At 46.9% G+C, this 20,538-nt stretch overlaps 1 protein-coding gene across 2 annotated transcripts; it reads right to left on the bottom strand.

The window, feature by feature from the left end:
- Window positions 1-307: 307 nt before the first annotated feature.
- Window positions 308-20,308, bottom strand: ABHD4 (abhydrolase domain containing 4). 2 transcript variants are annotated; one of them, XM_029237407.1, is made up of 7 exons: window positions 20,247-20,308; window positions 16,474-16,562; window positions 14,916-15,288; window positions 14,609-14,763; window positions 12,746-12,857; window positions 4,752-4,938; window positions 308-4,035 (listed from the first exon to the last, which is right to left on the bottom strand). In XM_029237407.1, the coding sequence occupies exons 1-7, from the start codon at window positions 20,306-20,308 to the stop codon at window positions 3,946-3,948; spliced, it is 1,068 nt and encodes a 355-aa protein (XP_029093240.1). In that variant the 3' UTR covers window positions 308-3,945. The 2 variants fall into 2 exon arrangements, with proteins under 2 accessions (XP_029093240.1, XP_029093241.1); XM_029237408.1 differs by lacking the exon at window positions 20,247-20,308 and adding an exon at window positions 20,140-20,238 and having other exon boundaries at window positions 3,777-4,035.
- Between the last annotated feature and the right edge of the window lie 230 nt (window positions 20,309-20,538).

The following is a 20,538-nucleotide window of genomic DNA, read 5'->3' as shown; positions in this document are numbered from 1 at the left end:
TGCCCCAGTCAGATGGAGTGTGTGTGTGTGTGTGTGTGTGTGTGTGTGCACATGCTTGCATGCATCCATGTGTTTGGGCATGGTAGTGTAAATGGGGCACTCTGGGTGACCTTCTTCAGACTTTTTAAAAAAAATTTTTATTGGAGCATAGTTGATTTAAAATGTTGTGTTAGTTTCTGCTGTACAGCAATGTGACTCAGTTATACATGTACATATATCCACTCTTCTTTAGATTCTTTTCCCATATAGGTCATTACAGAGTACTGAGTAGAGTTCCCTGTGCTATACAGTAGGTCCTTATTAGTTATCTATTTTATATATAGTAGTGTGTATATGTCAATCCCAATCTCCCACTTTATCCCTCTTCCTTCCCCCCCGTGACCATAAGTTTGTTCTCTACATCTGTAACTCTATTCCTGTTTTGTAAATAACTTCATTTGTACCCTTAGACTCTTCTTGTACCTACTCCTGAGGAATGTGTTTGCATTGCGTTGGGTTTGGGAAAATCAGATCAGCATTTTATGCAGCCTCCCAAAGAGAGGAGCGAACAGGAGATGAACTTTCAGGGCCATAGGCCCTACTTTTCCACATGGATCTTCTGGGTCAAGGGTCAGAGATACAGGGTCCCTTAGACCAGTACCTGCAGACAGGGGGCCTCAGAATCTTCTAGGGAATGTGTTTAAATGCAGATGTCATGGTCAAACTCCACCCAGGTATACTGAATCAAACTCTGGAGTATACAGCCGAGGAATTTATATTTAAAAAAATACCCTAGATTGTTTTGTGATGTGAGTGGGTTTGCTGACTACTGCCTTACTTGGCCCTTCCTGCAAGGGGATGGTAGCAGCACTCAGCGTTGACATCAAGTCTTTTTGATTTTACCTCCGAAACATTTCTTGCATCTTCTCTGCATGTCCACTAATCACTGGCCAAGTCCAAGCTACCAGCATCACTGGCCTGGACCACTCCGTGGCCTCAAAGTTTCCCCTGCAGGGACTCATCCCCCTCCAATCGGTACTCAACACAGCAGCCAGAGTGGTCATTTCCAGTCTCAAGTCAGATTCTGTCACACTCCCCACCCTACCCTGACCCTCACTCCAGTTATTATTTTTTTCTTTTTCCTTTCTTTTTTCCTTTGGCTGCACCACACGGCATGCGGGATCTTAGTTCCCTGACCTGGGATCAAACCTGTGCCCCTGCAGTAGAAGCATGAAGTCTTAACCACTGGACCGCCAGGCAAGTCCCGCTCCAGTTATTTCTTTCCATCACTTTTAGGATGAACACGACATTCTTCTCACAGTCAGAGGACCTGCAGGACTGGATCCGCACCCTACCTCATTTCACAGCCATTGTTCCTGCTAATAGATCTCTCCACAGACCTGCCCCCCCACTCCTTTCACCTGCTCTTCCTTCAGGCTCAGCTGTCATCACTTCCCCAGGGACGCCTTCCCAACCTCTCAAGGGCTGCACTTTTCAGTTGCAATTTTTTACTAATTGATGCAATAATCTGATTAAACACGAGTCTTCATGTAGAATGTAACTTCCCATGGAGGCAGGGACCACATTTCTTCACTATCACAGCCCTAGTGCTTGGCTCTAAATACCTGTCCTCAGGACTTCCCTGGTGGTCCAGTGGTTAGGACTCGGCACTCTCACTGCCAGGACCCCAGGTTCAATACCTGGTTGGGGCACTAAGATCCCATAAACCGAGTGGCAAGGCCAAAACAAAAGCAAAAACAAAAACCTGCCCTCGCCTCCATATGGCAGGTGTTGGCCATCAAGCAATCTTCAGTCAGAGAATATGCAGGGTCCTCGGATAGACCAGAGCTTTGTAATTATACGCAGGAGTTCCATTCATTTGTTCATTCATTCATGATGACAAATGTAGGATTAAGTGCCATTTTGAGCTGTTAAATTCTGGGCCTAGCTGGAGTCAGCCAGCACAGCAGGCACCGCTGGTAATGATTTGAACATGTCTGAACACTTGGTGTGCCTCACTTCCCTTGGCTCAATCAAAATAAACATCTACTGAACGTGAACCAGGGGCCAGACGTGCCCCTTGTCCTTAAGCAGCTTGTGATCTAGGGAGGAAAGACAGACACAAAACAAGTGACTACAAGTTTATGAGTTTTACCAAGGGGCATTCGAGTGTGCCATGGAGACACAGAAGAGGGGTCGCGAGTCTAGTCTAGGGGTTCAGGGGAAAGCTCCCTGCAGAAGGAATATTTGAATTGAGGTTGAGGGTGAGTAGGAGTTAGAATAGGCCCTAGGGAGCGGCCCAGGTGAAGGCCAAGGTGAACTTCAGATGATAGGGCTATTTAATGGGCAGTAGGGAGCACCCAGTTCAACCTAATTCTCCTGTGAGTTGGGGCTTGGCCCATCCAGCCCTTATCCATCCTCTTAAGGGGCGGATGCTGCACTAAACGGGGGAGGGAGTCGAGTGGCCTGTGCGTGGGTACCTCTCGGGGCCCCTCCTCTGACTCAGGCGGTACAGGAGCTGTTGTGAATTCAGCACCACTCTTGTTGGAGCAATATTAAACATCATGACCAAAGGCAGTTTTGACTCATTTATTTATTAATATAGAAAAGGAGCCCAAGGCAGCTGGACCAGTAGTACAAAGCACCAGGAGTTAATACTATTCTGGTGAAAGGGTTGGCTTTACAAAAGTGAAGGAGTAGGCAAGAGCTGCCCTGGTTCTGGGGCCAGGCCCAGCCTACTGCCCAGAACCTTGGAGCAGCACCTGGAACCAGCCGCTGGGAGAGAGTGACGGGGGGTCGGGGGCTGATGAGCTGGAGACCAGAAGGACAGGTGGCAGGGATGGGGGGCCAGGCAGTGAGAACCATCCTGTGGGTGATGAGGACAGGCAACTGCCGGCTGGACGCTCCCCACTGGACCCTGGGCAGAGGCTCACGTGAGCCTCAGCTCCAGGGGCAGGTAGAAAAACCCTGTGGATACTAGAGAGGATGGGGATCCAGACACGGCTCAGGGTTGAAGGGCCTTTCCCTTCTCTCCACCAGGGGCCACCTTTCTCAACACTATGGGTGGGGCCTCAGGGCCCAAGGCACAGAGGGAGGCCCAGAGGCCTCCCAGCGGGAGGAAGAGGGGGCAGAAAGGAAGCACTTGAATGTTCCCAGCTTAGGCAGCTGGGGCTGAGACACAGGGCAGGCAAACAGCACCCCCGTACAATGAGGCTGGAACGCAGGGCTGGGTTGGGCTTATCCTCAGCCAGGACCAGCCCCATGGCAACGGTGCTTGCCTCAAACCTTAGCAAACAGAGTCTGCTGTGAGCACTGGCTCTCAGCAGACCCAGGTGCCAGCCCTAGCTCTCCTGGAACAGAGCTGTCTCACCATGGACCAGCCATGCCCTGCCCTGCCCTGGGCCTCCTCTGTTAATGAGGGCTTTGGATATGACCTCTCAGGTCACAGGAGCTGCAGGACCTGCTCTTGGTACTTAAGTGGGAACCAGTCCCAACCAGACTCCGGACAGAACTGGCATGGGCCGGGGGGCCGGGGGTGACGGGGGAGGAAGATGTTCCTGCACGGAACCTACCCCACACACACTCCAGAGCCAGGAAAGGCCACTGAGAGCCTCTCCTTCGCCCAGGGGAGGCAGCCGCCCTCCCTTTGGCACAGGGGGGACGCAGCTTGGTGTGACCCTTCATAACCACACCTGGGTAACACTCGGCATGGAGAGAACGGGGTGGCACTCTGCAAGCCTTTATGCTCTTCCCTGGGGTGGGGAGCTCAAGGCCACTTGTGGCTTTTGCCTCTAGCCCTTAGCGTAGAGAGGAGTGCTGTCCTTCTGTGGTCCTGCCCTGCGGACAGCCCGAGACTCTGCCTGGCTGGCACATGTTAGTTGGTCAGGAAGGGACAGAGGGGTGAGTAAGGGGACAGGGGGTGAGAGTGAATCTCTGGCTTTCTCCTCGCCCTCTAGGGAGAGCAGCTCAATCAACCGAGTCGCAGATCTCCTCCACCACTGCGTTGAAGATGTGTGGCTGGTCCGCGTACACGTGGTGTGAGGCGCCCTCAATCTCCTGTGGATGGAGGACCCCACCAGGGGCGGGACAGCCCTTTATTCAAGGCACTGGAAAGCTATTGCACCATTTCTTTTTCCCTTAAGCCTGCTTGCCCGTCGCCCATGAGCACTTATTTTATCTAAGACAACAGTCCACCTTTCTCCCCAGATCTTGGCACTTCCCTGTGGGAGTCAGTGAATCCCAATATCCCATCCTTACTTCTCTTATGGCGCCTGATTTTATATTTCCTTCCATGCCAGCCCCTCCAGTGACCTGCTCATGTCAGCGACCTGCTCATGTCATCCACATGTCCACTAAAGCGGGGCCCATCAGGCACCAGCCTAATTAGGCACACTCATTAGCAAATGAGGGCGGGGGGGGATGGAGGAGTGTGGTGGGAAGGCTTCATGGCAGCCTCTACAGTTCCCAGCTCTGGTTTGGGGTGGGAATTACAGGGGGTGGAGGGACAGCGTGGTGCCTGTGCCTGACTACTGGACAAGAATCTGCCTTTCAGCTGAACCGAGCTACACAGAAGTGAGAAGCCCCTAATTATGATTTTACAGAGAGCCAACCCTTTCAAATCCACTACCATAGCTCAACCTGTCCACTCCTCTTTCCCCCCGACTCTCCCATCACCCTTCGCTACCCTGACTCAGCTACTCTGGGTCAGTCAACACGTGCTGGGATGTTGCAGTGTTTCCACCTCAATCCTGCTCCTCCAGTGGCCAACATACCATGTCTCGGACGTAGGAATCCGGCCGCTGCAGCTTCACCTTTTTTCCCGTGCTGGTGTCTATCCAGGTGTTGGCCCCGTAGATCATGGTGATGGGCATTTCTTTTTGAATCAAGTGAATTCGCTCTAACATGGGTCGCCGGGCCCAGCCAAAGGACTCCATCATGGTTTTGAATGCCGTCTCCCCACTGAAGAAGCAAAGCGGGGTGAGGCAATGAATAAACGCCACAGCCTAAAATGTCAGTTTGTTGATCTCAGAGGCTGGGGAAGTATCTTTGTCATTCTTTGTGGTCCTCTCAGAGCCCAGCACTGGGCTCATTAAATATTAGGAAGATTAGGAGACAGGACTGAATCTCCAGAGGCTCCTATCACATATGAGTTAGGAGGGACACACTTGTGAAAACTCCACGGCACTGAGAATTATCCAAGAGCCTAATAGGTTACTGTTTATTCAACAAATATTTATGTGGCATCCCGGAGCTGAGGGTGGGGACATATGAACAAGACAGACGCAGTGCCTGCCCTCCTGGAGCTCACATTATCTTCATACTTTAGGCATAAATAATGAATTATATGATTAACTTATCTTCAAATTTCCCAAGAATTATGAAAGGGTGGCGGAGTTCTAGGAGAACACAGACTAGGGACTTGGCTTCCTGGGGCTGAAGGAGAGGGTCAGGGGGTTCACTTGGGGTGGGCTCTGATGAGCAAGTACTACAGAAGCACAAAGGGCTTGCTGAAGAGAATGGAATGAAACGTCAGTCTTGTGAGGACCTGGGGGGAGCAGCAGTTTGTGCGACTTGAGAAGCAATGACGGCCAATCTAATCTCCTTTGCTCCCTGGCCATTTCCTTAGGGAGAGCTAACCGAGGCTGTGTCACGAGGGGTCTGCAAGGCTGGGGCAGAAGCCAGCTGTCCAGGTTGCTCTCCTGGGAAGCAGGAGGGGTTGGGGACACCGCCGCCCAGCAGGCTCAGCCTGTTTGGGAATTATATCCCCAGTCTCCTTTGCACCCCTGAGATGAAAGAGAGCCTGGGTTCTGCACAGGCCACCAGAAACAGGGCTCCTCCTTAAGGCAGTGCAGCATAGTGGAAAAATCATGGACTCTGGAGTCAGAGAGACATGAGTTCAAATCCTGGCTGTAGTTTCTAAGCAAGTCATGTAAACAAGAATACACCTTAATTTTCTCATTTACAAGCTGGGAGGAGTTATACCCACTTTATTAGGTCATTGTGAAGAAAATGAAAATATGTACAAAGCCCCTAAATTTAGGTGAAGCAAAGTAGGTACCCCATCCCCCAAATATTCTTCTTTGGCCAAATCGTATGTTTTCCAAGGGAATGGTAAGAGTTACCATGAGCTCATGAGGGTTACAACTCAGAAAGACTCGGGGGCTTATAAAAGTGTTTGGGGGAAGGGGCTGGTTATCACCGATGTCATCTCTGCTTCTTCTAGGATCTGAATGAGGTGTGTGATTATGTACTCTGTGGCTTAGATTGGGAGGCCATTCATTATACGGAACTAGGTCTGGGACTGGGGAATGCTCTGAGGAAAGGGCTAGGGGTGGGCCTGCAGGGTCTCAGAGGGTATGAGACTGGCACTGAGCCCAGTGGGGGCTGAGAGGAGTCGAGAGCAGGAAGCAGTGGGCTTCCTGATTTGACTGTTGAGCTGAGTTTCTATACTGCTGCTTAAGCAGGGCCCTTCAATCAGCTGGGCTCCTGAGGAATGTTGGATGAACAGTTCCCACGCTGCCTGAAAGCTGTCTGGGTTTGACGCTAATGCCCAGACAGCACTGCTGGAATGCAAAACCCCAGTTGCTTCACAGCTTTCAGCTGAACAGTCCTGAAATGAGGCATGGCAGTGCTGCTGCTCCCAATGACCTTGGCTCCCCTGAGATGCCTCCCAGTAGTGTGGGGTGAGGCCCCCACAGAGGTGGTGCCTCATGGTATCAGCCACTCACATGGCACTGCCTGAGGGGAAGACTACCTCCCTGACTCTGCCCTGGATGGCACTTGTCAAGACTGTAGATCAGCAGGCTTCTGGGGCCTATGTCTGAGTTGTCATAGATATAAACTCCTAGAGATTCTGCGGACATCCCCAAATCCCCCAAAGATAGGGAAGGCATTCCTATCCCAACAGTATTTCAAGGTACACATAATTAAATTTTTAAATGCATAATCTATCCATCAGCAGTTCTATTTGTAGGAATGTAGTCTAGAGATAGTCACATGTGTGCAAAGGAAGATATGTAAGGAGGTTCCCTGAAGCAATGTCACATGATATCTCAGACCTAAACTAACAAGAAGATTCAGGAATTACAGGTCTGGGACAGGAGAAGACTTTCTTTCTTTTTTTTTTTCTTTATAAAAATACCATGTTCAGAGAAGAAGAAGAACTACAATCCTGCAGCCTGTGGAACAAAAACCACATTCACAGAAAGATAGACAAGATGAAAAGGCAGAGGGCTATGTACCAGATGAAGGAACAAGATACAGCCCCAGAAAAACAACTAAATGAAGTGGACATAGGCAACCTTCCAGAAAAAGAATTCAGAATAATGATAGTGAAGATGATCCAGGACCTCGGAAAAAGAATGGAGGCAAAGATGGAGACAATGCAAGAAATGTTTAACAAAGACTTAGAAGAATTAAAGAGCAAACAAACAGAGATGAACAATACAATAACTGAAATGAAAACTACACTAGAAGGAATCAATCGCAGAATAACTGAGGCAGAAGAACGGATAAGTGACCTGGAAGACAGAATGGTGGAATTCACTGCTGCAGAACAGAATAGAGAAAAAAGAATGAAAAGAAATGAAGACAGCCTAAGAGACCTCTGGGACGACATTAAACGCAACAACATTCGCATTATAGGGGTCCCAGAAGGAGAAGAGAGAGAGGAAGGACCAGAGAAAATATCTGCAGAGTTTATAGTTGAAAACTTCTCTAACATGGGAAAGGAAATAGCCACCCAGGTCCAGGAAGTGCAGAGAGTCCCATACAGGATACACCCAAGGAGAAACACGCCGAGACACATAGTAATCAAATTGGCAAAAATTAAAGACAAAGAAAAATTATTGAAAACAGCAAGGGAAAAACGACAAATAACATACAAGGGAAGTCCCATAAGGTTAACAGCTGATTTCTCAGCAGAAACTCTACAAGCCAGAAGGGAGTGGCATGATATACTTAAAGTGATGAAACGGAAGAACCTACAACCAAGATTACTCTACCCGGCAAGGATCTCATTCAGATTCAACAGAGAAATCGAAAGCTTTACAGGCAAGCAAAAGCTAAGGGAATTCAGCACCACCAAACCAGCTCTACAACAAATGCTAAAGGAATTTCTCTAAGTGGGAAACACAAGAGAAGAAAAGGACCTACAAAAACAAATGCAAAACAACTAAGAAAATGGTCATAGGAATATACATATCGATAATTACCTTAAACATGAATGGATTAAATGCTCCAACCAAAAGACACAGGCTTGCTGAATGGATACAAAAACAAGACCCATACATATGCTGTCTACAAGAGACCCACTTCAGACCTAGGGACACATACAGACTGAAAGTGAGGGGGATGGAAAAAGATATTCCATGCAAATAGAAATCAAAAGAAAGCTGGAATAGCAATACTCATATCAGATAAAATAGACTTTAAAATAAAGAATGCTACAAGAGACAAGGAAGGACACTACATAATGATCAAGGGATCAATCCAAGAAGAAGATATAACAATTATAAATATATATGCACCCAACATAGGAGCACCTCAATACATAAGGCAACTGTTAACAGCTGTAAAAGAGGAAATTGACAGTAATAGTGGGGGACTTTATCACCTCACATCAATGGACAGATCACCCAAAATGAAAATAAATAAGGAAAAACAAGCTTTAAACAACACAATAGACCAGATAGATTTAATTGATATTTATAGGACATTCCATCCAAAAACAGCAGATTACACTTTCTTCTCAAGTGTGCACAGAACATTCTCCATGATAGATCACATCTTGGGTCACAAATCAAGCCTCAGTAAGTTTAAGAAAATTGAAATCATATCAAGCATCTTTTCTGACCACAATGCTATGAGATTAGAAATTAATTACAGGGGAAAAAACGTAAAAAACACAAACACATGGAGGCTAAACACTATTTTACTAAATAATCAAGAGAGTCAAAAAATACCTAGAGACAAATGACAATGAAAACATGACAATCCAAAACCTATGGGATGCAGCAAAAACAGTTCTAAGAGGGAAGTTTATAGCTATACAAGCCTACCTCAAGAAACAAGAAAAATCTCAAATAAACAATCTAACCTTACACCTAAAGGAACTAGAGGAAGAAGAACAAACAAAACCCAAAGTTAGCAGAAGGAAAGAAATCATAAAGATCAGAGCAGAAATAAATGAAATAGAAACAAAGAAAACAATAGCAAAGATCAATAAAACTAAAAGCTGGTTGTTTGAGAAGATAAACAAAATTGATAAACCATTAGCAAGACTCATCAAGAAAAAGAGGGAGGGCTTCCCTGGTGGCGCAGTGGTTGAGAGTCTGCCTGCCAATGCAGGGGACACGGGTTTGTGCCCTGGTCCAGCAGGATCCCACATGCCGCGGAGCGGCTGGGCCTATGAGCCATGGCCGCTGGGCCTGTGCGTCCGGGGCCTGTGCGTCCGGAGCCTGTGCTCCGCAACGGGAGAGGCCACAACAGTGAGAGGCCCACATACCACAAAAACAAAAACAAAAACCAAACAAAACAAAAAAAGAAAAAGAGCGAAAGAACTCAAATCAATAAAATTAAAAATGAAAAAGGAGAAGTTACAACAGACACTGCAGAAATACAAAGCATCCTAAGACACTACTACCAGCAACTCTATGCCAATAAAATGGACAACCTGGAAGAAATGGACAAATTCTTAGAAAGGTATAACCTTTCAAGACTGAACCAGGAAGAAATAAAAAATATGAACAGACCAATCACAAGTAATGAAATTGAAACTGTGATTAGAAATCTTCCAACAAACAAAAGTCCAGGACCAGATGGCTTCACAGGTGAATTCTATCAAACATTTAGAGAAGAGCTAACACCCATCCTTCTCAAACTCTTCCAAAAAATTGCGGAGGAAGGAACACTCCCAAACTCATTCTATGAGGCCACCATCACCCTGATACCAAAACCAGACAAAGGTACTACAAAAAAAGAAAATTACAGACCAATATCACTGATGAATATAGATGCAAAAATCCTCAACAAAATACTAGCAAACAGAATCCAACAACACATTACATACACCATGATCAAGTGGGATTTATCCCAGGAATGCAAGGATTCTTCAATATATGCAAATCAATCAATATGATACACCATATTAACAAACTGAAGAATAAAAACCATATGATCATCTCAATAGATGCAGAAAAAGCTTTTGACAAAATTCAACACCCATTTATGATAAAAACTACAGAAAGTGGGCATAGAGGGAACCTACCTCAACATAATAAAGGCCATATATGACAAGCCCACAGCAAACATCATTCTCAATGGTGAAAAACTGAAAGCATTTCCTCTAAGATCAGGAATGAGACAAGGATGTCCTCTCTCACCGCTATTATTCAATGTAGTTTTGGAAGTCCTAGCCATGGCAATCAGAGAAGAAAAAGAAATAAAAGGAATACAAACTGGAAAAGAAGAAGTAAAACAGTCACTGTTTGCAGATGACATGATACTATACATAGAGAATTCTAAAGATGCCACCAGAAAACTTCTAGAGCTAATCATTGAATTTGGTAAAGTTGCAGGATACAAAATTAATGCACAGAAATCTCTTGCATTCCTATACACTAATGATGAAAAATCTGAAAGAGAAATTAAGGAAACACTCCCATTTACCACTGCAACAAAAAGAATAAAATACCTAGGAATAAACCTAGGGAGACAAAAGACCTGTATGCAGAAAACTATAAGACACTGATGAAAGAAATTAAAGATGATACCAACAGATGGAGAGATATACCATGTTCTTGGATTGGAAGAATCAATATTGTGAAAATGACTATACTACCCAAAGCAATCTACAGATTCAATGCAATCCCTATCAAATTACCAATGGCATTTTTTATGAACTAGAACAAAAAAATCTTAAAATTTGTATGGAGACACAAAAGACTCTGAATAGCCAAAGCAGTCTTGAGGGAAGAAAATGGAGCTGGAGGAATCAGACTCCCTGACTTCAGACTATACTACAAAGCTACAGTAATGAAGACAATATGGTACTGGCACAAAAACAGAAACATAGATCAATGGAACAAGATAGAAAGCTCAGAGGTAAACCCACGCACCTATGGTCAACTAATCTATGACAAAAGAGGCAAGGATATACAATGGAGAAAAGACAGTCTCTTCAACGAGTGGTGCTGGGAAAACTGGACAGCTACATGTAAAAGAATGAAATTAGAACACTCCCTAACACCATACACAAAAATAAACTCAAAATGGATTAGAGACCTAAATGTAAGACTGGACACTATAAAACTCTTAGAGGAAAACATAGGAAGAACACTCCTTGACATAAATCACAGCAAGATCTTTTTTGATCCACCTCCTAGAGTAATGGAAATGAAAACAAAAATAAACAAATGGGACCTAATGAAACTTCAAAGCTTTTGCACAGCAAAGGAAACCATAAACAAAACAACCCTCAGAATGGGAGAAAATATTTGCAAATGAATCAATGGACAAAGGATTAATCTCCAAAATATATAAACAGCTCACGTGCTCAATATTAAAAACAAAAACCAATCCAAAAATGAGAAGAAGACCTAGATAGACATTTCTCCAAAGAAGACATACAGATGGCCAAGAAGCACATGAAAAGCTGCTCAACATCACTAATTATTAGAGAAATGCAAATCAAAACTACAATGAGGTATCACCTCACACCAGTTAGAATGGGCTTCATCAGAAAATCTACAAACAACAAATGCTGGAGAGGGTGTGGAGAAAAGGGAACCCTCTTGCACTTGGAATGTAAACTGATACAGCCACTATGGTGAACAGTATGGAGGTTCCTTAAAAAAACTAAAAATAGAATTACCATATGATCCAGCAATCCCACTACTGGGCATATACCGAGAGAAAACCACAATTCAAAAAGACACATGCACCCCAGTGTTCATTGCAGCACTATTTACAATAGCCAGGTCATGGAAGCAACCTAAATGCCCATCGACAGACGAATGGATAAAGAAGTTCTGATACATATATACAATAGAATATTACTCAGCCATAAAAAGGAACGAAATTGGATCATTTGTTGAGATGTGGATGGATCCAGAAACTGTCATACAGAGTGAAGTAAGTCAGAAAGAGAAAAACAAATATCGTGTATTAACACGTATATGTGGAACCTAGAAAAACAGTACAGATGAACTGGTTTGCAGGGCAGAAATAGAGACACAGACGTAGAGAAGAAACCTATGGACACCAAGGGGGGAAAGCTGCAGGGGGGGGTGGGGGTGAGGGGGTGATGAATTGGGCAATTGGGATTGACATGTATACACTGATGTGTATAAAATGGATGACTAATAAGGACCTGATGTATAAAACAATAAAAAAAATTCAAAAAAAAATACCATGTTCATATCACTTTTTCAGTTAAAAAAAAAAAAAAGATCTTTGCAAATGTTTTCCAGTCTTTTTGCCTGTCAGGCTAACTGCCTATCTCCAGGAAAGAGTAAGGATCCTTCTCTAGAGACGGGCGGCATGTTTAATTTATCTATTATCTTCTCCATCCCTTTGCGCCTATCCCCGGGAAAGTCTCTGGAAACCATCAAGCCTGCTAATGCCCATGTTCCCCTAACTGAATGAGAGCTCTGTGGAAGAAGAAATATAGCACAGAATGATCCTGGGACTGTTCTGGAGTTTTCCAGTAGCTCGAGTTTTAGCTGCCAACCCATCGACCTGAGCTGACTCTGGAAGCTGCCCTCACCTGGGATTCTGGGCATTGCAGTGGTAGATATACTCCGATATAGTATCATCGTCAAAGAAGTCTGCAAACTTGCGTTTGAAGTCTGGTCGGAATCGCTGTACCAGGCTGGGCCCTGGGAGGGGACAGAACATGGAAAGGCCGATTTGAATAGGGAGGAAAGACTCCTGCTTTTGTATGTGTTAACAACTTTAACCAAACATTATTTCTCCTAGGGGCTTGTTTGCTTTGTACACTTAATGTTATAGTGGCAGACAGAGCATGCAAGTCTTTTGGGAAGCTCCAGGTGACTACAAATGAGAGTCAGTTAGTTGCCAAAGAATTTAGACAGTCTAATGTCACTGAGGAACCAGATTATCTGCAGCTCAATGAAGTCCCAAGATCTTTCTCTCCAAGAATCACAAGCCCCACTGGAGTCCATGGTTGAGATGCTTTGCTTTTACAGTCTGAGCTATGTTCTCTTTCTCCCCGAGACCCTTTATGGCCGTTTAATCTTCTGAAGGTAGTGGATGAAACCAGACCACCTCCCAAGAGCCCTGTCGCGTTCAGGCCTGTAATAGAATACGAGTGAAGAGGTAAACCTAATGCTGGCATCTCAGACTCGGGGCACAGTTTTAGAGCAATCTGTTCCCTTCACCTTTCTTTAAATAGTACATATACAAGCAGTAGGGCACTTGAGACACACTGTAAAAATTGGGCCTAATGAATGATCAGCTTCTGGCCTCTCTCTTCTGGTCTGCTGTCTCTGTGTGAGAAGCAAGGGGTGAGAGGGAAGCAAAGCCGGGATCCCCTGGGCCCTGGTCCTCCTGCATGGCTGCCCGCCAACCTCCCCAACCATAACAGCTCTGATGCCCATGCATGGACCTGGCCAGAGGCAAGTCCAGAAATGGGGAGAGTGGTTAGAGCAGGTCTTCTCCCTGTAAAAGGATTATAGAAGGTCTGCTGGAGTGCACAGTGCTGGGTGCCCTAAGGTCAGCCCTCTGCGCATTTAGTATCCTTTGGCACCTGTGTCTCTTGCTTTCCTTCCTTTCTCCCCAAACTCCTACCTTCTGCTCAAGTGCTCATTTTTCTCTTTTATCCAGAGCCATTCTGTTTCTCTTGAAGGGCCTAGAGAGACAACTCTTATTCAGCCATTAGCAATTAATTCATAATAATTGGCTATTGAACATTACTGTGTATATATAAGCCATCAGTGCAAAATAGATGGCCACCAATCTTTTCCGTAAAGGGAATCTGCTTTTCGCTTTATCAGAGTAAAAGGCTCCCCAGATAGGAAGGGTGCTAGCAGTGTGAGGTCAGAAGGCTGGGGCATATTGATCCCACTCACTCTGGCTGGCTCCTCCCTCCTTCCCTCCCTTCACTCACAGGATTTGCTGACAGCTACTAAGTGGTGAAGATGTGGTGTCTGACTGGGGCAGGAGCTTGCCTGCCACTGTGGGCTAGGCTGGAGGCTCTGGTCCTGACCTCTCCTGGCAACAGGTGTTGGGTGAGCTGCAGGGATGGGATCCAGCAGTGGTGACCACGCTGAAACACCAACAAGCTGCCATAAACATGTAGCACAGAAACTCAGCAGAGGAAGAGTCACCTCACAGCCCCTTCCTCTCTCTCTGGGGCACAGAGTAGCAGTTCTGCTCCATCTGTCTCTTGCATGGAAAAGCTTTTTCCATGCAGCTGAAGGAAAAAAAGAACCTTCTGAAACTGCAGACAAAGACATCTGGTCCAGATTAACAGCTTTAAATAACAATGTTAGGCCTATTCCCACTTTTCATGAACAAGAGGGAATGGTGAGAGTCCAGGTGCAGTGGGGCTTCTAGAATGGGAGAGCCGTGGTTTGAGGAGATAGTTTTCCATCTATAGGCTACTCACCCCAGGGCCCAGCTACTCGAAGAACAGCCAGTGGATTGGAACGCCCTAGGACAGAGGCCACAGCCTTGACCCAGGTCGGGGGTGCACGGATCTGACTGGGGTCAGTTGGTCGGAGGGGAAAGCCCCATGGGTCCACCAGGATGAGGTGTTTAACTCTAAAGGAGGAAAAAGGAGGAGTCAAGTTGTCTTTGCTTGAAGGTATCACAGCCCTTAAATCACCCAGGAAGAGAACTATTGGAAACAAATACCGGAAGTTTCCCAGCAGGGCGAGGAGTTGTCGTGATGGAGATGGGTGGCTCTCCCTTACCTGTCAGGGTACTTGATTGAGTAGGAAGTGGCCAGGAATCCTCCCAGACTGTGCCCCAGGAGGATCATACTGGGGATCCCCATGGTCTCCCGCCACGTCTCTATAGAGGTCACAAACTCGTCCTCGGCCCCCTCTGGGTCCCTCGGGAACGTTGGCCTAGAGCTTCGCCCGAAGCCGAGCAGATCGAAGGTGTGCAGAGTGCGGCGGGCGCTCAGTGAATCCATGTTGAGGATCCAGAGGCCCACGCCGCCCCCAAAGCCATGCACCATCACCAGGGGGGTGCGGTCCCTGAGCTCAGGGCTCACTGTCACCGTCCAGATCTTGTTCTGGTTTGGGAGGGACACATATCGGGCCAGGAACTTGTTCTGGAGGCCTGGGGAGAGGGGTCCAGGGCAGAGCAATAAGACTGTGTGCTGACAGCATCATCCTTTTGCTTGGACTCCCACTCTTCAGTTCTCTCTCATCCCCAAACCCTTCCTGACCTCCCTCGCTTTTCCTTTCACAACTCTCTGACCATACATCCTAAGAGTTCAACTCCAAGTACAATTTGTAGACCGTCTAGTCTGTAGGTATTCAGAGGGGCCATCCTATTCCTTGAGGCTGTTTGGGTCCCTTTGGGTCCATGGTGGCAGTGACCCCACTGACCCCACAGAGCTTCAGCATCGATCACTCTTGTACCTGTATGTGCTTGGGGCTTGACCCATGGACAGTAGTGTCCTCACTGAGGGTATCTGGGAGGGTTGAGCCAGGTCCCTCTTAGGGACAGACCAAGGTGGGCAATGCTTGCACTGCTGGTGTGAAGGCAGTCACATGACAGAGCTGCCGGGGCGGTGGGGGGGGGGGGGGAAGTCACCTGGATCCCAGACAGCTTGAAAGGCTTGAAAACTGTGGCTGTTCTGTGGTTGTACTTAGCCCATAAGAGAGAGAGTAGCCATGGCTGGGGCAGTGGCTATAGGGCGGGGAAGATCATATGAGGAATATGGGGAGATGTGGCCCAAGGATCTTGTTTGAGTCGGTGGCTGCTGATGTCCCTGGGATGCCTTAACCCCCACAGAACACTGCCTACTAGAGCTGGTCTGTGGGAATCCCTAACCACTCTGGTAACTGGATGGTGGGGTGGGGTGGGGGGCGCTAATTGGGCAGAACACAAGGAATAGTAATATTAGAGAATACAGGACTGCTGGTCCTTGGGTAGGAAGATGGTAAATTTGATGAGAAAGGGAGAGATGGCAAAAGAAAAGAATAGGAGAAGGAAGAAGTAAAGGAGAGAATGCGTACATTTGTACATGTTGTATGTTAATAGTTGGTACAGGGTTTGAGGTGAAGTTGTGGGATGTGACAGAAACCAGCATGATGGACAGGGAGGGAGATGTCAAGGAACCACTATCATGGAATGTGTGTCCTCTGGGCAAATCTTTTCCCTCCAGTCACAGACATCCCTTCCTCCCACCCCAAGCATTGTCAATCAGGAATCAGTGGGCTCAGTGTGCCAGGCTCCGGGAAGATCCTGTATCCTGGGCCTCCCGAGGGAGGTGGGACGAGTGTCCCTTCTACTTACACTGGAGGATCCTGGCTTCCACATTCTTCAGCTGAGACATGGAAGTGGGGCGCCAAGTGGGCAGCCAGCTGCTCAGCCAGCCTTGAGGCCTGGGACAGGGAGACACAGAGACACTCACTGGCAAAGCTGGAAACACTGATGCTCTCAGGCTTGCCGGCAGTTAGTTACAAAAGAGTTATCAGTGTGCAGGATGTTTCCAGGCTCAGGAAACCTGCCCCTATGGCAGTCAGCAATTCCATGGCTGCCTGATAGACTGTTACTCTTCTCTGGTAAATGGGTATTAACAACAACATGCCCTTTGTTTCAACAGATACTCAGAATACCATGTGCACAACACTTCACAGTTTACAAAGCCCTTTCACATTTTTTTATCTCATTGGAGCTTTACAACTCCACTTTGTTACTGGTTATTATAATGTTCAAAGAGGTTACAAGGGGGAAAAAGCCAACTTTTAACTAATGTTTCAGTTCTCCTTTGCCATCCCTAGGACTGTATGTTCCCTTAGAGTAGGGAAAATTCCCATGCCACCTGCCCTCCTGGCAGGGCACCAGTGTTTGTGTGTGCCCTCTTCCAAGCCTCTGGAAGTACAGAGCACTGTGTCAGTGCCCAGTTGGGCTCTCAGGCAATCAATCAGTCCAGACTTGAATGACATGATGGGAGAGGCAGGGAGTAGGATGAGGGAGACCTGGGTTCAAGTCCTGCTGTGATTCCCTGACAGGACAAAGGTTGCCCTTGGTCTTGTTTCCAGTTTATAAAATGAGTAGAAAGCTCACACATGTCATCACCTCCAGTGGCATGCAGTAAAACAGATAAGATAACCTATCTTGCTTTCTACTTTATACCCAGGGAACTTTAAGTCATTGCAGGGTAGAGGTTGAAAGTAGCAGTTGTGGAATAATTTTTAAAAACCCTGGATCTAGGGACTTCCCTGGTGGTACAGTAGTTTAGAATCCGCCTGCCAATGCAGGGGACACGGGATCAAGCCCTGGTCCAGGAAGATCCCACATGCTGGGGAGCAACTAAGCCAGTGCACCACAACTACTGGGCCTGCACTCTAAAGCCCGCGAGCCACAACTATTGAGCCCACGTGCCACAACTACTGAAGAGCCCCGTGCTCTGCAACAAGAGAAGCCACTGCAATGAGAAGCCCACACACTGCAACAAAGAGTAGCCCCTGCTCGCCGCAACTAGAGAAAGCCCACATGCAGCAACGAAGACCCAATGCAGCCAAAAACAAACAAACAAACAAACCCCCCAAAAAATGCTTTTTAAAAAAAAAAAACCCTGGATCTAAGTCACAATAATGTCATTTACAAGCAGACTGGTGTTGGCCTGTTAAATAACCTGTCTTTGAGCATCTAGATATGGAAGGGACCTCATAAGTTGCCTGGGACAAAACAGATGCTCAATGAATGAGCTTTTATTATTCCTTTTCCATCCCATATGATATTTCTCTTTTCTTGAACTCTGTCTGGATGAAGTGGATTTCAGGATCCACACCACCAGTTACAGAAAGGGCCTGTAAACATCAGAACAGTCAAGCAGGGGAATTCTGCGGGGGAGCGAGGGGAACTATTACCAACCCCCCCATGGCACACATTGGGCATCTTGCTACATCATTTGAAGTGCAGAATTTTAGATTAGAATAGTTCCTTAGAAATCTAGTCCAGACTCTTTATTTTACAGATGAGCAAAGTGATGCCCGAAGAGGTTATACAGCTAGTTAGAAAAAGAAGCAGAACTAGAACCTGGATCTCAAATCCAGGTTTCGCCTTATTATTTCAAGGCCACACACGAATACTCACATTATACAAGCACAGTTTCACACTTGTCTGTTTTCTGAAAGGAGGTGTGACCTAAGGCCAGAGGCTGAAGTTCTAATCCTGGCATTGCCACTCACCAGCAATGTGTCTTTGGACACATTATTTAGCCTTCTCTGTCAGTTTCCTCATCTTTAAAGGGAGGTAATAATAGTATCTACCTCATAGGGTTGTTATAAAGATCAAATGAATGAAGGCACAGAGACATCACACTAGCACAAGATAAAGTCCCAATAAATGTTCTTTTCCCCAGCTAAATCATAAGCTATCTGTATTCCCAGTGTTTTGCAAGGAGCAAATCTCAGTGACTGAGGTTTGAAAGAAATACTGAGGTTGCAGCTGAAACTGGTCCATCAATGGCTTTAGCCAGATGAGAGCTGTCACTCTCAATCAATGCAGTCCTGCGAAGACTCAGAACCCTTTGAATATTCCACTGGAATTCCTTATAGGCTTGAAGCACGGGCACCAAGACCACAGAATGTTGCCAGTCTTAAGAGACAAACCTCTCCACCCCACAGAGACTGTGACAAGTCAGGGCATGTCATCTGGACCCCACATTGCCTTATATCTGCCCAAAGCAGCACTCGGGAGAAATGTTGTTCCAAGGAACAGCATCAAGGGCTGCTCTGCAGAGATACTCTTCAGGGAGAGCTTTTCCTCTCTTCTTCACCAAAAATGCTACTGGTAAAGCACTGGAAATAGCCCCTGGCACATTATCTGCTCCATACCACTGGGGAGGTGAGGACTGAGCTGGGGAATTCCGGCAAGAAGCAGAGCAGCCACTTAGCCATGAACTTAGCCTGGCTGGGGTTGTCTCTTCCCTTTAGGGTGCCTTTAACCTGATGGTGGGTGAGGCAGAAGGGGTTCTGTGCTGGGTGAGAACACTGTTCTAGACCTCTGTGATCTTGAGGTCTCCTAACTTCTTTGGGCACTGGATTCTTCATTTGTAAAAAGGAACTGATCTACCTGAATCTCTACCAGCTCTAATATTCGATTTCTCAAAGTCATCGTAGCTATTTTAAATCTCTTGGAAGCATCATTTTGGAAAAACACCACTCTCCTGGGCAGTTCCTTCAAGTCCAGGAAGCTATTATTGTCATAACGTTAATTAGTTTTGCAAACAGCTCTGAAAAGGGGGGAACAAGGGGGAACACGGGATCCAGGAAAGGCCCAGTTTTGGTGAACACGCCCCCCCCGCGCCCCCGCCCCCCGCTTGGCTGGAAGCTGAGTCATTCTCCAAGCAACTTTTCCTTGCTCCTATCAGACTGTGAACTGCTTGTCACACCACCTACAAGTGGCATCCCAAACTTGATGTCCTTGAGACGGTGTTAACAAATTCCAAAAGCTCTAATTCTGAAACCGCAGCATTAAGGATATTGTTATGATGATTAAAAACTATCAACAAGGATTGCCAGCGACTAAGCGTCTCGGTTGGCGAGAGCGAAAGAAACTTGCAATCCTATTAACCCAGACCAATCCCAGCGCAGTGGAGCCCGCTCTCCGCTTGCCACGCCTTACCCGTGCTGGGCTGGGCTAAGCGAGGCTCTTCCCACACCCCTGCCTCCCGACCTGGAGCAAATCCAGACGAGCAGACCTGGCTGTTACCCCCGCACCCGCGTCCACACGCTTGCTTTGGGGGAATCTGAGACATCACCACTAAATCTAATCCCAGGGTACATAGACTAGAGGGGAGCAAGGAATGAACGCGAACACTAAAGTGGAAAGTCAGAACCGCTGGGCTGTAGAAATCGTTCTCTTCCATTGCTCCCCTGGCTCTGCTGCCGCATCTTCTGGGCAAAAGGAAAGCAACCAAACGCAACCCCCCAGCCCTCCCCTGAAGCCGACCTGAAAAAGGAAAGTCTGGAAGGTGTCTAAAACTGTTCCTCAGCCACAGACAGTCCCAGGTTCATGGCCCAGAGATAGAGATAGAGAAAGAGACAGGATTAACTCACTGCTGCTCCAGATCATCAGCCATAGTAAACAAGCCCTGCCGGGTCGAGCTGAGCCAGCCCATCCCTCCGCCTGACGCCAGCACCAGCTGACCCAGAAAAGGGTAGGATAGCAAAGTGGGGCGTGGCCAGCGCCGCGAACAGGGAGGAGGGGCCCCAGGACGCGGGCTGGGGCTCTGAACCCAGCCGGCTGGGACAGCTGGGACACATGAGATGTCTCCGAGAGCGTCACAGAATAGGACAGTAGTTCTGGTCACATATTTGGGGACAGTGAGGGAGATAAGTAGTACCGAAA

This window comes from Monodon monoceros, unplaced genomic scaffold (genome assembly GCF_005190385.1).
Source record: "Monodon monoceros isolate NGI ecotype Baffin Bay Population unplaced genomic scaffold, NGI_Narwhal_1 Super_Scaffold_21, whole genome shotgun sequence".
NCBI classification, from domain to species: Eukaryota; Metazoa; Chordata; class Mammalia; order Artiodactyla; family Monodontidae; genus Monodon; species Monodon monoceros.
The sequence above is the reverse complement of the archived record's forward strand: the minus strand, read 5'-3'. Positions and strand labels throughout refer to the sequence as shown.